Source organism: Coregonus clupeaformis, chromosome 35 (assembly GCF_020615455.1).
Source record: "Coregonus clupeaformis isolate EN_2021a chromosome 35, ASM2061545v1, whole genome shotgun sequence".
Lineage (NCBI taxonomy): Eukaryota > Metazoa > Chordata > Actinopteri > Salmoniformes > Salmonidae > Coregonus > Coregonus clupeaformis.
Genome location: NC_059226.1, coordinates 15,912,878 through 15,929,945, shown reverse-complemented (window position 1 = coordinate 15,929,945; position 17,068 = coordinate 15,912,878). Strand labels below are relative to the sequence as shown.

The window sequence follows — 17,068 nt, the reverse complement described above, 5'->3', positions numbered from 1 at the left end:
AATTGTACAAATACAACATTTCAGAATAAATGAGTGCCGTAAATATGTTTCATGTAAATATGTTAGATTATATGTGGGACATGTACATGTAGGTTGCTAACTCCTACTTGCATCCCTAAAGCCAACACTAGTTGACACCCCACCTAGTAATCAGCTAACACCGAGCTCCACCTTACCACTCACAACTGAAACTATTCTCATGAAGTTTAATTAAATAAGTACACATGAAATAATTCATGAAACAAAAGCAGCAGTCGCTTACATTTTTTATCACAGCCATTGAACCCCGTAACTGTTTTAACGCTACAACTGGCCTCATGGTGAAATCCCTTAGCGGTTTCCTTCCTTTGGGCAACTGAGTTAGGAAGGACGCCTGTATCTTTGTAGTGACTGGGTGGATTGATACACCATCCAAAGTGCAATTAATTAACTTCACCATGCTCAAAGGAATATTCAATGTCTGCTTTATTTTAATTTTTACACCTCTACCAATAGGTGTCCTTCTTTGCGAGGCATTGGAAAACCTCACTGGTCTTTGTGGTTGAATCAGTGTTTGAAATCCACTGCCCAACTTAGGGGCCTTACAGATAATTGTATGTGTGGGGTATAGAGATGTGTTAGTCATGTTAAAAATAATGTTAAACACTATTATTGCACACAGGGTGAGTCCATTTAACTTATTATGTAACTAGTTAAGCAAATGTTTACTCCTGAATTTATTTAGGCTGGCCAAAACAAACGGTTTGAATAGTTATTGCCTGAAGATATTTCAGCTTTTTCATTTTTTAATACAATCAGGCTGTAACACAACAAAATGTGGAAACAGGAAAGGGGTGTGAATACTTTCCCGAAGGCACTGTATGTTTGCATGCACAAGAGTGCACCTGTTTGTGCTGAGGCAGGGGTAAGAATTTAGCCTATGATATCAAATAAATTAGAGCCTGCTGTTACATGACATGGCCTTTCTGTAAATTTGATGTCAATTTTATTTTAAATGTCATATGTCAGACCATTTCAATGTCAAGCACACATATTTTTCTGACTGTGGAGAACACTTTTAATAAATTGATATTTTTGCAAAACATGGAGTGTAATTATCCTTAGCTTGTGCTGTATGAAAATGCTTAGCTTGTGCTATATGCTAAATGTAAGTTAGATTTAGTTTGACGCCTATAGGAACATAGTTTTCTGGAAGACTATAATTTAGAACAAGTTAACCTTTTTACATGTAAGATAAATGGTTGATATCTACTGCTATTATAGTGTTATGAGAATGCAGGCTCACAATGCAGAAAGAAACACCTTGTACGTGACCTTATCTGACTGGTATACATACTGTAAAAATATAATGTAACTCCCTTCAGGGCACTTCACTAAGTTCACTGTCGCACAAAATCTGTTATTTGCTGCATGTATTGGTTATTCATTTAGGCAAATCTTTCTTTGACATAGTTTCATTCTACGTATAGGCCTAGATTTGACATACCATGAACCCCCTATTATGAATTGATGTTAGATCAAAATGTATCCAAAATAACCTTGTGTACCCAGATTAAAACCTAGTCCTGGACAAAAGATTTGCATTGAACATCACATTTCTAGTCTAGGACTAGACTTCTATGTTTGGAAAACCAGTCCAATGTGTTGACTGGATGAGCATAAAGAGTGGATTATTTCTAAGGTTGGTCATGGGTGTGGCCACACAGGTGTAACAGAAGACATCTCAGACCAGTGAGTGTTAAAGCTACAGTATTGTGATTTGAAAAACCAACTAAATGGGATCCCCACCACTTGTTTTTGGTAAACAGCTGAGGGATGGGGCTAGGGAAATGTACCACCCCTCAGATTCATAGACAGTGCTCTAGATGCAAGGAAACAACTTCCACATGATAGATTTAACCATATTTTGAAGTTAAACATTTTGTTTACAGCGTTGTTTGTAAACAATGGAGTAATAAAACGTTATATTTTGGGTTACGATAAAGACAGACAGTTGTGGTAAGGTCATGAGTAATTTATTAGTTGTATTCTTCAAAGAATCAATGGGTATATCAAGAATTGAGATTACCATTGAACAGACTCCCAAATCCCGGACAGTATCTTCAAACAGAAGACTATGATAGGGTTTCTCCCTATAGATAGATAAGTAGTTTATTAATTAAACTGACATATGGAATTGTTTTAGGAAGGTCGCACCATGGATCAAATAGCTTTTTAATTTGGATTTTTACGAACCCTTTAAGTATCAAAAGATTATATTAAAAACATGTTTTGATAAAATATTGAATTTGGCCTTTACTGCTATAGCCCATAGAAATGCATTGATTAACAAACACATTCATAAATGTCAAAAAAGACAGTCAAAAAATAAATAATAAGGAATAAGGTTTTGAAGTGTCTGTCCTATACCTAGGAGATATAAGAAAGCTCAGAAATATGTATATATATATATTATATTACAATATTTAAGCCCTTATTTTTGTTGGCACAAAACTACCTCCATACTTCCATTCATTTGTATGGGTTACCTTTAGACGAGTCCTGGGACACTTATTCAATGTAGAGCAGAACAGAGATCACCATCGTGCTCGTGAGAGTCTCCCTTTTCTACAGTAGGGTCATATTAACTGGATGTGGAAGGATAGGGGGATCCATCAAGAAAATACTCATAAGACTACCAGATACACTTGAAAAAAAAGAAGTCAGAGTAAACATTGGCCTGTGATATACCACAGATACGATATGCTCAGGTCTATTTCAATCCAACCACATGTTAACTGAAGGTTACTGGAGTTGAGAATAGGAAAGTGGGGCTTTAGAATCACCGTCTGGTCAACAGGGGCTGGACAAGAAAGAGGGGCAGAGAGGAGTTGTGTGTGTGATGATGTCTCAAACCTAGTGTGCGGCTCTCAGAGTACTCATCCGCGGGCAGGATGGCGGCAGCCAGGTTAATAGCTGCGGGAGGGTGTGGTCTGGAGGAGGGGGGAGGACAGGGGAAGGGTGGCACACCGTGCTGCCAGGGCCCCCACAGCTGCCCAGGTGTCTGGGAGGAGGAGGAGGAGGGGGGGGGGAGGGGGGGGAGGGGGGAGGAGAGGGAGAAAAGGATGTGTTAATCTGTGGTAAAGTCACTGGTCTTATGCTCAGATAGGTTTAGCCTGCTGTGTTGACAATTTTTTGTTTGATAGTCATCATTCTTTTCAAACACCAGCAGAATATAACTGAGTTTTACAGTATCATAACAAAAACAATCTACATTATTCTGTCCAGTTTGGTGAAAATAGTCTGATAGTGTGTTTAAATCCCAGACTTAAAACAATGAGATCAGACCAAACCCTTTCAAAAGCTCAATAACTTCCACTATGTAGTAGGTCTTTCTAAAATGGTTACTAAACTCAAAGACAAAGCTGAGACACCTGAGGGTTATGAACAGAGCACGTTGACTGCACATGTGTAGGAGCCTAGAAGACCTGCCAGAGGGACCCCCCTTCCTCTCTCAGTCCTGTGAATCAACTGACTCAACATTCCAATGCAGCATCTTGCATTGACCCACTCAAAAATCACTGTCATACAAAATATGTAGCTGAATTGATAGCCTACCCTACATAATCACCTAGGCCAGTGCTTCCCGAACCTTTCACTCATGCCCCCTTTTATCATGTGGGAACATCTCGTGCACCCCCATGCCCCATGCCTGCCCCAATTGAATGAACTGCTACTATTGTTAAAAAACAAGATGTTACTTTTTTTCTTAAAATTAGCCTTTAATCAATACTGAAACAGAATGTGCAAATACCAGTACTCATTCCATATTGAAATCAAGAAGAAAATAATGAGAAAGGAGAAATAAACCAGCTTTCTGCTGTGCAATGTCACATTCCTATGACTAGGGTGGGCCAATTTCTCTTGTAGATTTACTCAATTTGAAATAAAAATTAAAGTGGTTCTGGAAGTTTTCTAAGGGTGATTATTAGGTTGCATAAACATGATTAGTGCTTTCCCCACAATTTCGGCCTACAAATATGTTTTCTAAACATAGTAGGGAGGAGGTTAGATTGCTGCCGCTGGTCAGAGTCTGGGAGACAGGAGGTTGCCTCTGATTGGGGAGAGAAACAGGCTTGCTTGTAGCATACCGTTATATCTGTGGCATACCGTTTCGGATGCTGCAGACGTTTGGTGAGAAGACCGATTTTCGGGATGTCTCCTGGTCTGACAAACAGTGCTGTAGCTCTGCCACTTTCAACCGCAGATGCGGAAGGGCGACACAGGCGGATGCGTTGGATTTAGATGTTTTTATTACGTTACTTAGATTGACATACCGGCGCCAATAGGCTCTAGGGTTAAATCCTACCCATTCATATTTCATTTTCTATATACCTGGCTGCTTGGGATGTTCCACCCTGGAGTAACTGGTCCTTCTGATTATCCTGACATGAAGGGGAGACTGGAATGGTTGTCAAACTTTTCACTCTTAGCTGAATTTCTGAATGTAATTGTATCATATTAACATTTCAGAATAAATGAGTGCTGTAAATATGTTTCATGTAAATATGTTAGATTATCATGCTGGGACATGTACATGTAGGTTTCTTAACTTCTACTTGCATCCCTAAAGCCAACACTAGTTGACACCCCACCTAGTAATCAGGCTAACACCGAGCTCCACCTTACCACTCACAACTGAAACTATTTCATGAAGTTTAATTAAATAGGTACACATGAAATCATTCATGAAACAAAAGCAGTCGTTTAAATTTTTTTTATCACAGCCATTGAACTCTGTAACTGTTTTAACGTTACAACTGGCCTCATGGTGAAATCCCTTAGCGGTTTCCTTCCTCTTTGGCAACTGAGTTAGGAAGGACGCCTGTATCTTTGTAGTGACTGGGTGTATTGATACACCATCCAAAGTGCAATTAATTAACTTCACCATGCTCAAAGGAATATTCAATGTCTGCTTTATTTTAATTTTTACACCTCTACCAATAGGTGTCCTTCTTTGCGAGGCATTGGAAAACCTCCACTGGTCTTTGTGGTTGAATCGTGTTTGAAATCCACTGCCCAACTTAGGGGCCTTACAGATAATTGTATGTGTGGGGTACAGAGATGTGTTAGTCATGTTAAAATAATGTTAAACACTATTATTGCACACAGAGTGAGTCCATGCAACTTATTATGTAACTAGTTAAGCAAATGTTTACTCCTGAATGTATTTAGGCTGGCCAAAACAAACGGTTTGAATAGTTATTGCCTGAAGATATTTCAGCTTTTCATTTTTTATACAATTCAGGCTGTAACACAACAAAATGTGGAAAGGGGTGTGAATACTTTCCGAAGGCACTGTATGTTTGCATGCACAAGAGTGCACCTGTTTGTGTTGAGGCAGGGGTAAGAATTTAGCCTATGATATCAAATAAATTAGAGCCTGCTGTTACATGACATGGCCTTTCTGTAAATTTGATGTCAATCTTATTTTAAATGTCATATGTCAGACCATTTCAATGTCAAGCACACATATTTTTCTGACTGTGGAGAACACTTAATAAATTGATATTTTTGCAAAACATGGAGTGTAATTATCCTTAGCTTGTGCTGTATGAAAATGCTTAGCTTGTGCTATATGCTAAATGTAAGTTAGATTTAGTTTGATGAATATAGGAACATAGTTTTCTGAAGACTATAATTTAGAAAATGTTTACCCTTTACATGTAAGATAAATTGTTGATGTATACTGCTATGACAGTGTTATGAATATAATTTAGAACAAGTTAACCGTTTACATGTAAGATAAAGTCCCCTGTAGCTCAATTGGTAGAGCATTGCGCTTTCAACGCCAGGGTTGTGGGTTCGTTTTCCTACAGGGGGCCAGTATGAAAATGTATGCACTCACTAACTGTAAGTCGCTCTGGATAAGAGCGTCTGCTAAATGACTCAAATGTAAATGTAATAAATTGTTGATATATACTGCTATGACTTTGTTACGAGAAATTGCCTTTCTGTAAATTTTATGTCAATCTGATTTTAAATGTCATATGTCAGACCATTTTAATGTCAAGCACACATATTTTTCTGACTGTGGAGAACACTGTGTAAACTGGATATTTTTGCAAAAGGGTGGAGTGTAATTATCCTTAGCTTGTGCTATATGAAAATGCTTACTAGCTTGTGATATATGCAAAATGTAAGTTAGATTTAGTTTGACGTCTATAGGAACATAGATTTCTGAAGACTATAATTTAGAACAAGTTAACCTTTACATGTAAGATAAATGGTTGATATCTACTGCTATTATAGTGTTATGAGAATGCAGGCTCACAATGCAGAAAGAAACACCTTTGTACGTGACCTTATCTGACTGGTATACATACTGTAAAAATATAATGTAACTCCCTTCAGGGCACTTCACTAAGTTCACTGTCGCACAAAATCTGTTATTTGCTGCATGTATTGGTTATTCATTTAGGCAAATCTTTCTTTGACATAGTTTCCTTGCTACGTATAGGCCTAGATTTGACATACCATGAACCCTCTATTATGAATTGATGTTAGATCAAAATGTATCCAAAATAACCTTGTGTACCCAGATTAAACCTAGTCCTGGACAAAATATTTGCATTGAACATCACATTTTTAGTCTAGGACTAGACTTCTATGTTTGGAAAACCAGTCCAATGTGTTGACTGATGAGCATAAAGAGTGGATTATTTCTAAGGTTGGTCATGGGAGTGGCCAAACAGGTGTAACAGAAGACATCTCAGACCAGTGAGTGTTAAAGCTACAGTATGTGATTTGAAAAACAACTAAATGGGATCCCCACCACTTGTTTTTGGTAAACAGCTGAGGGATGGGGCTAGGGAAATGTACCACCCCTCAGATTCATAGACAGTGCTCTAGATGCAAGGAACAACTTCCACATGATAGATTTAACCATATTTTGAAGCTAAACATTTTGTTTACAGCGTTGTTTGTAAACAATGGAGTAATAAAACGTTATATTTTGGGTTATGATAAAGACAGACCGTTGTGGTAAGGTCCTGAGTAATGTATTAGTTATATTCTTCAAAGAATCAATGGGTATAATTGAGATTACCATTGAACAGACTCCCAAATCCCAGACAGTATCTTCAAACAGAAGACTATGATAGGGTTTCTCCCTATAGATAGATAAGTAGTTTATTAATCTAAACTGACATATGGAATTGTTTTAGGAAGGTCGTACCATGGATCATTTAGCTTTTTGATTTGGAATTTTACGAACCCTTTAAGTATCAAAAAGATTATATTAAAAACATGTTTTGATAAAATATTGAATTTGGCCTTTACTGCTATAGCCCATAGAAATGCATTGATTAACAAACACATTCATAAATGTCAAAAAAGACAGTCAAAAAATAAATCATAAGGAATAAGGTTTTGAAGTGTCTGTCCTATACCTAGGAGATATAAGAAAGCTCAGGAAATATGTATATACAGTGGGGGAAAAAAGTATTTAGTCAGCCACCAATTGTGCAAGTTCTCCCACTTAAAAAGATGAGAGATGCCTGTAATTTTCATCATAGGTACACGTCAACTATGACAGACAAATTGAGAATTTTCTTTCCAGAAAATCACATTGTAGGATTTTTAATGAATTTATTTGCAAATTATGGTGGAAAATAAGTATTTGGTCACCTACAAACAAGCAAGATTTCTGGCTCTCACAGACCTGTAACTTCTTCTTTAAGAGGCCCTCTGTCCTCCACTCGTTACCTGTATTAATGGCACCTGTTTGAACTTGTTATCAGTATAAAATACACCTGTCCACAACCTCAAACAGTCACACTCCAAACTCCACTATGGCCAAGACCAAAGAGCTGTCAAAGGACACCAGAAACAAAATTGTAGACCTGCACCAGGCTGGGAAGACTGAATCTGCAATAGGTAAGCAGCTTGGTTTGAAGAAATCAACTGTGGGAGCAATTATTAGGAAATGGAAGACATACAACACCACTGATAATCTCCCTCGATCTGGGTCTCCACGCAAGATCTCACCCCGTGGGGTCAAAATGATCACAAGAACGGTGAGCAAAAATCCCAGAACCACACGGGGGACCTAGTGAATGACCTGCAGAGAGCTGGGACCAAAGTAACAAAGCCTACCATCAGTAACACACTGCGCCGCCAGGGACTCAAATCCTGCTGTGTCCCCCTGCTTAAGCCAGTACATGTCCAGGCCCGTCTGAAGTTTGCTAGAGTGCATTTGGATGATCCAGAAGAGGATTGGGAGAATGTCATATGGTCAGATGAAACCAAAATAGAACTTTTTGGTAAAACTCAACTCGTCGTGTTTGGAGTACAAAGAATGCTGAGTTGCATCCAAAGAACACCATACCTACTGTGAAGCACGGGTGTGGAAACATCATGCTTTGGGGCTGTTTCTGCAAAGGGACCAGGACGACTGATCCGTGTAAAGGAAAGAATGAATGGGGCCATGTATCGTGAGATTTTGAGTGAAAACCTCCTTCCATCAGCAAGGGCATTGAAGATGAAACGTGGCTGGGTCTTTCAGCATGACAATGTTCCCAAACACACTGCCCGGCAACGAAGGAGTGGCTTCGTAAGAAGCATTTCAAGGTCCTGGAGTGGCCTAGCCAGTCTCCAGATCTCAACCCCATAGAAAATCTTTGGAGGGGAGTTGAAAGTCTCCGTGTTGCCCAGCGACAGCCCCAAAACATCACTGCTCTAGAGGAGATCTGCATGGAGGAATGGGCCAAAATACCAGCAACAGTGTGTGAAAACCTTGTGAAGACTTACAGAAAACGTTTGACCTGTGTCATTGCCAACAAAGGGTATATAACAAAGTATTGAGAAACTTTTGTTATTGACCAAATACTTATTTTCCACCATAATTTGCTAATAAATTCATTAAAAATCCTACTATGTGATTTTCTGGAATTTATTTCTAATTTTGTCTGTCATAGTTGACGTGTACCTATGATGAAAATTACAGGCCTCTCTCATCTTTTTAAGTGGGAGAACTTGCACAATTGGTGGCTGACTAAATACTTTTTTTCCCCACTGTATATATTACACATATTTAAGCCCTTATTTTTGTTGGCACAAAACTACCTCCATACTTCCATTCATTTGTATGGGTTACCTTTAGACGAGTCCTGGGACACTTATTCAATGTAGAGCAGAACAGAGATCACCATCGTGTTCGTGAGAGTCTCCCCTTTCTACAGTAGGGTCATATTAACTGGATGTGGAAGGATAGGGGGATCCATCAAGAAAATACTCATAAGACTACTCAGATACACTTGAAAAAAAAGAAGTCAGAGTAAACATTGGCCTGTGATATACTACAGATACGATATGCTCAGGTCTATTTCAATCCAACCACATGTTAACTGAAGGTTACTGGAGTTGAGAATAGGAGAGTGGGGCTTTAGAATCACCTCTGGTCAACAGGGGCTGACAAGAAAGAGGGGCAGAGAGGAGTTGTGTGGCGATGATGTCTCAACCTAGTGTGCGGCTCTCAGAGTACTCCATCCAGCGGGCAGTGATGGCGTGCAGCCAGGTTAATGAAGCTGCGGGAGGGTGTGGTCTGGAGGAGGGGAGGACAGGGGAAGGGTGGCACACCGTGCTGCCAGGGCCCCACAGCTGCCCAGGTGTCTGGGAGGAGGAGGAGGAGGAGGAGGAGAGGGAGAAAAGGGATGTGTTAATCTGTGGTAAAGTCACTGGTCTTATGCTCAGATAGGTTTAGCCTGCTGTGTTGACAATTTTTGTTTGATAGTCATCATTCTTTTCAAACACCAGCAGAATATAACTGAGTTTTACAGTATCATAACAAAAACAATCTACATTATTCTGTCCCAGTTTAGTGAAAATAGTCTGATAGTGTGTTTAAATCCCAGACTTAAAACAATGAGATCAGACCAAACCCTTTCAAAAGCTCAATAACTTCCACTATGTAGTAGGTCTTTCTAAAATGGTTACTAAACTCAAAGACAAAGCTGAGACACCTGAGGGTTATGAACAGAGTACGTTGACTGCACATGTGTAGGAGCCTAGAAGACCTGCCAGAGGGACCCCCTTCCTCTCTCAGTCCTGTGAATCAACTGACTCAACATTCCAATGCAGCATCTTGCATTGACCCACTCAAAATCACTGTCATACAAAATATGTAGCTGAATTGATAGCCTACCCTACATAATCACCTAGGCCAGTGCTTCCCGAACCTTTTCACCATGCCCCCCTTTTATCATGTGGGAACATCTCGTGTACCCCCATGCCCCATGCCTGCCCCAATTGAATGAACTGCTACTATTGTTAAAAAAACAAGATGTTACTTTTTTTCTTAAAATTAGCCTTTTAATCAATACGAAATAGAATGTGCAAATACCAGTACTCATTCCATATTGAAATCAAGAAGAAAAATAATGAGAAAGGAGAAATAAACCAGCTTTCTGCTGTGCAATGTCACATTCCTATGACTAGGGTGGGCCAATTTCTCTTGTAGATTTACTCCAATTTGAAATAAAAATTAAAGTGGTTCTGGAAGTTTTCTAAGGGTGATTATTAGGTTGCATAAACATGATTAGTGCTTTCCCCCACAATTTCGGCCTACAAATATGTTTTCTAAACATAGTAGGGAGGAGGGTTAGATTGCTGCCGCTGGTCAGAGTCTGGGAGACAGGGAGGTTGCCTCTGATTGGGGAGAGAAACAGGCTTGCTTGTAGCATACCGTTATATCTGTGGCATACCGTTCGGATGCTGCAGACGTTTTGGTGAGAAGACCGATTTTCGGGATGTCTCCTGGTCTGACAAACAGTGCTGTAGCTCTGCCACTTTCAACCGCAGATAAGGAAGGGCGACACAGGCGGATGCGTTGGATTTAGATTTTTTTATTACGTTACTTAGATTGACATACCGGTGGCGTCAATAGGCTCTAGGGGTTAAATCCCACCCATTCATATTTCATTTTCTATATACCTGGCTGCTTGGGATGTTCCACCTGGAGTAACTGGTCCTTCTGATTATCCTGACATGAAGGGAGACTCGGAATGGTTGTCAAACTTTTCACTCTTAGCTGAATTTCTGAATGTAATTGTATCATATTAACATTTCAGAATAAATGAGTGCTGTAAATATGTTTCATGTAAATATGTTAGATTATCATGCTGGGACATGTACATGTAGGTTTGCTTAACTTCTACTTGCATCCCTAAAGCCAACACTAGTTGACACCCCACCTAGTAATCAGGCCAACACCGAGCTCCACCTTACCACTCACAACTGAAACTATTTCATGAAGTTTAATTAAATAAGTACACATGAAATAATTCATGAAACAAAAGCAGTCGCTTACATTTTTTTATCACAGCCATTGAACTCCGTAACTGTTTTAACGTTACAACTGGCCTCATGGTGAAATCCCTTAAGCGGTTTCCTTCCTCTTTGGCAACTGAGTTAGGAAGGACGCCTGTATCTTCGTAGTGACTGGGTGTATTGATACACCATCCAAAGTGCAATTAATTAACTTCACCATGCTCAAAGGAATATTCAATGTCTGCTTTATTTTAATTTTTACACCTCTACCAATAGGTGTCCTTCTTTGCGAGGCATTGGAAAACCTCACTGGTCTTTGTGGTTGAATCAGTGTTTGAAATCCACTGCCCAACTTAGGGGCCTTACAGATAATTGTATGTGTGGGGTACAGAGATGTGTTAGTCATGTTAAAAAATGTTAAACACTATTATTGCACACAGAGTGAGTCCATTTAACTTATTATGTAACTAGTTAAGCAAATGTTTACTCCTGAATTTATTTAGGCTGGCCAAAACATACGGTTTGAATAGTTATTGCCTGAAGATATTTCAAGCTTTTCATTTTATACAATTCAGGCTGTAACACAACAAAATGTGGAAACAGTAAAGGGGTGTGAATACTTTCCGAAGGCACTGTATGTTTGCATGCACAAGAGTGCACCTGTTTGTGTTGAGGCAGGGGTAAGAATTTAGCCTATGATATCAAATAAATTAGAGCCTGCTGTTACATGACATGACCTTTCTCGTAAATTTGATGTCAATTTTATTTTAAATGTCATATGTCAGACCATTTCAATGTCAAGCACACATATTTTTCTGACTGTGGAGAACACTTAATAAATTGATATTTTTGCAAAACATGGAGTGTAATTATCCTTAGCTTGTGCTGTATGAAAATGCTTAGCTTGTGCTATATGCTAAAATGTAAGTTAGATTTAGTTTGATGAATATAGGAACATAGTTTTCTGGAAGACTATAATTTAGAAAATGTTTACCCTTTACATGTAAGATAAATTGTTGATGTATACTGCTATGACAGTGTTATGAATATAATTTAGAACAAGTTAACCGTTTACATGTAAGATAAAGTCCCCTGTAGCTCAATTGGTAGAGCATGGCGCTTGCAACGCCAGGGTTGTGGGTTCGTTTCCTACAGGGGGCCAGTATGAAAATGTATGCACTCACTAACTGTAAGTCGCTCTGGATAGGAGCGTCTGCTAAATGACTCAAATGTAAATGTAATAAATTGTTGATATATACTGCTATGACTGTGTTACGAGAAATTGCCTTTCTGTACATTTTATGTCAATCTGATTTTAAATGTCATATGTCAGACCATTTTAATGTCAAGCACACATATTTTTCTGACTGTGGAGAACACTGTGTAAACTGATATTTTTGCAAAAGGGTGGAGTGTAATTATCCTTAGCTTGTGCTATATGAAAATGCTTACTTAGCTTGTGATATATGCAAAAATGTAAGTTAGATTTAGTTTGACGTCTATAGGAACATAGTTTTCTGGAAGACTATAATTTAGAACAAGTTAACCTTTACATGTAAGATAAATGGTTGATATCTACTGCTATTATAGTGTTATGAGAATGCAGGCTCACAATGCAGAAAGAAACACCTTGTACGTGACCTTATCTGACTGGTATACATACTGTAAAAATATAATGTAACTCCCTTCAGGGCACTTCACTAAGTTCACTGTCGCACAAAATCTGTTATTTGCTGCATGTATTGGTTATTCATTTAGGCAAATCTTTCTTTGACATAGTTTCCTTGCTACGTATAGGCCTAGATTTGACATACCATGAACCCCTCTATTATGAATTGATGTTAGTGTGACGATCCCGGCTGTCTGAGTCGGGTCCTGTCTGGTGACTAGTGTTCCTGCTCGTATTCTCCAGTTTCCCGAGGGTTCGGGAACGCTCCGGGGAGCGCTCTGGTTTTCCGCACCTGCATCCCATCAGCAATCTGCACACCTGGTCCTGATCATCACCCTTCTTAGGCTCTGGCCCAACATCCAGTTCCTGCCGGATCGTTAGCCATGAACAGTATGTTTGTCAGCGTATCAGCCTTTGAGTTCTAGCGTTAGTTTTGTTGTTTTGCACCTTGTTGATTTGCTGTGTACTCACCTCCGTTTTGTTCTGTCTGCAGTCTCTCACCCGGAACCTTCACCCAACCTCTGCCTGATGGTCGGCGGCTGCCGAGCCAGTACCGGACCAACCACGGCACCCTCAACAACCCATCCACGCCACCCGCTCTGTTCCCTGGATTATTCAGCTTCACTCGGACTCTATAAATAAACACTCACCTTTGTCTCACGTACCGTGTCCTGGTCTGCTTCTGGGTTCTGGCTTAGTTAACCGTGACAGTTAGATCAAAATGTATCCAAAATACCTTGTGTACCCAGATTAAACCTAGTCCTGGACAAAAGATTTGCATTGAACATCACATTTCTAGTCTAGGACTAGACTTCTATGTTTGGAAAACCAGTCCAATGTGTTGACTGATGAGCATAAAGAGTGGATTATTTCTAAGGTTGGTCATGGGAGTGGCCATACAGGTGTAACAGAAGACATCTCAGACCAGTGAGTGTTAAAGCTACAGTATGTGATTTGAAAAACAACTAAATGGGATCCCCACCACTTGTTTTTGGTAAACAGCTGAGGGATGGGGCTAGGGAAATGTACCACCCCTCAGATTCATAGACAGTGCTCTAGATGCAAGGAACAACTTCCACATGATAGATTTAACCATATTTTGAAGCTAAACATTTTGTTTACAGCGTTGTTTGTAAACAATGGAGTAATAAAACGTTATATTTTGGGTTATGATAAAGACAGACAGTTGTGGTAAGGTCATGAGTAATGTATTAGTTATATTCTTCAAAGAATCAATGGGTATATCAAGAATTGAGATTACCATTGAACAGACCCCCAAATCCCAGACAGTATCTTCAAACAGAAGACTATGATAGGGTTTCTCCCTATAGATAGATAAGTAGTTTATTAATCTAAACTGACATATGGAATTGTTTTAGGAAGGTCGTACCATGGATCATTTAGCTTTTTGATTTGGAATTTTACGAACCCTTTAAGTATCAAAAGATTATATTAAAAACATGTTTTGATAAAATATTGAATTTGGCCTTTACTGCTATAGCCCATAGAAATGCATTGATTAACAAACACATTCATAAATGTCAAAAAAGATAGTCAAAAAATTAATCATAAGGAATACGGTTTTGAAGTGTCTGTCCTATACCTAGGAGATATAAGAAAGCTCAGGAAATATGTATATATATATATTACACATATTTAAGCCCTTATTTTTGTTGGCACAAAACTACCTCCATACTTCCATTCATTTGTATGGGTTACCTTTAGACGAGTCCTGGGACACTTATTCAATGTAGAGCAGAACAGAGATCACCATCGTGTTCGTGAGAGTCTCCCCTTTCTACAGTAGGGTCATATTAACTGGATGTGGAAGGATAGGGGGATCCATCAAGAAAATACTCATAAGACTACTCAGATACACTTGAAAAAAATAAGTCAGGAGTAAACATTGGCCTGTGATATACTACAGATATGATATGCTCAGGTCTATTTCAATCCAACCACATGTTAACTGAAGGTTACTGGAGTTGAGAATAGGAAAGTGGGGCTTTAGAATCACCTCTGGTCAACAGGGGCTGACAAGAAAGAGGGGCAGAGAGGAGTTGTGTGTGTGATGATGTCTCAACCTAGTGTGCGGCTCTCAGAGTACTCCATCCAGCGGGCAGTGATGGCGGCAGCCAGGTTAATGAAGCTGCGGGAGGGTGTGGTCTGGAGGAGGGGGGAGGACAGGGGAAGGGTGGCACACCGTGCTGCCAGGGCCCCACAGCTGCCCAGGTGTCTGGGAGGAGGAGGAGGAGGAGGAGGAGAGGGAGAAAAGGATGTGTTAATCTGTGGTAAAGTCACTGGTCTTATGCTCAGATAGGTTTAGCCTGCTGTGTTGACTATTTTTTGTTTGATAGTCATCATTCTTTTCAAACACCAGCAGAATATAACTGAGTTTTACAGTATCATAACAAAAACAATCTACATTATTCTGTCCCAGTTTGGTGAAAATAGTCTGATAGTGTGTTTAAATCCCAGACTTAAAACAATGAGATCAGACCAAACCCTTTCAAAAGCTCAATAACTTCCACTATGTAGTAGGTCTTTCTAAAATGGTTACTAAACTCAAAGACAAAGCTGAGACACCTGAGGGTTATGAACAGAGCACGTTGACTGCACATGTGTAGGAGCCTAGAAGACCTGCCAGAGGGACCCCCCTTCCTCTCTCAGTCCTGTGAATCAACTGACTCAACATTCCAATGCAGCATCTTGCATTGACCCACTCAAAAATCACTGTCATACAAAATATGTAGCTGAATTGATAGCCTACCCTACATAATCACCTAGGCCAGTGCTTCCCAAACCTTTTCACTCATGCCCCCCTTTTATCATGTGGGAACATCTCGTGCACCCCCATGCCCCATGCCTGCCCCAATTGAATGAACTGCTACTATTGTTAAAAAAACAAGATGTTACTTTTTTTTCTTAAAATTAGCCTTTTAATCAATACGAAACAGAATGTGCAAATACCAGTACTCATTCCATATTGAAATCAAGAAGAAAAATAATGAGAAAGGAGAAATAAACCAGCTTTCTGCTGTGCAATGTCACATTCCTATGACTAGGGTGGGCCAATTTCTCTTGTAGATTTACTCAATTTGAAATAAAAATTAAAGTGGTTCTGGAAGTTTTCTAAGGGTGATTATTAGGTTGCATAAACATGATTAGTGCTTTCCCCCCACAATTTCGGCCTACAAATATGTTTTCTAAACATAGTAGGGAGGAGGTTAGATTGCTGCCGCTGGTCAGAGTCTGGGAGACAGGGAGGTTGCCTCTGATTGGGGAGAGAAACAGGCTTGCTTGTAGCATACCGTTATATCTGTGGCATACCGTTCGGATGCTGCAGACGTTTTGGTGAGAAGACCGATTTTCGGGATGTCTCCTGGTCTGACAAACAGTGCTGTAGCTCTGCCACATTCAACCGCAGATGCGGAAGGGCGACACAGGCGGATGCGTTGGATTTAGATTTTTTTATTACGTTACTTAGATTGACATACCGGTGCGTCAATAGGCTCTAGGGGTTAAATCCTACCCATTCATATTTCATTTTCTATATACCTGGCTGCTTGGGATGTTCCACCCTGGAGTAACTGGTCCTTCTGATTATCCTGACATGAAGGGGAGACTCGGAATGGTTGTCAAACTTTTCACTCTTAGCTGAATTTCTGAATGTAATTGTATCATATTAACATTTCAGAATAAATGAGTGCTGTAAATATGTTTCATGTAAATATGTTAGATTATCATGCTGGGACATGTACATGTAGGTTTGCTTAACTTCTACTTGCATCCCTAAAGCCAACACTAGTTGACACCCCACCTAGTAATCAGGCTAACACCGAGCTCCACCTTACCACTCACAACTGAAACTATTTCATGAAGTTTAATTAAATAAGTACACATGAAATAATTCATGAAACAAAAGCAGTCGTTTACATTTTTTTATCACAGCCATTGAACTCCGTAACTGTTTTAACGTTACAACTGGCCTCATGGTGAAATCCCTTAGCGGTTTCCTTCCTCTTTGGCAACTGAGTTAGGAAGGACGCCTGTATCTTTGTAGTGACTGGGTGTATTGATACACCATCCAAA

The 17,068-nt window shown here is 39.6% G+C and overlaps 1 protein-coding gene across 1 annotated transcript in view; it reads right to left on the bottom strand.

The window, feature by feature from the left end:
• LOC121570204 (keratin, type I cytoskeletal 13-like) overlaps nucleotides 1-17,068 on the bottom strand; it is a 50,704-nt gene that overhangs the window by 20,001 nt on the left and 13,635 nt on the right. The window contains exons 11-13 of the mRNA XM_045211152.1: nucleotides 15,061-15,212; nucleotides 9,524-9,651; nucleotides 2,826-3,043 (exon numbers count right to left, since the gene is read on the bottom strand). Of these exons, the coding sequence (XP_045067087.1) occupies nucleotides 2,826-3,043; nucleotides 9,524-9,651; nucleotides 15,061-15,212 (498 nt within the window). The remainder of the gene's footprint in view (nucleotides 1-2,825; nucleotides 3,044-9,523; nucleotides 9,652-15,060; nucleotides 15,213-17,068) is intronic.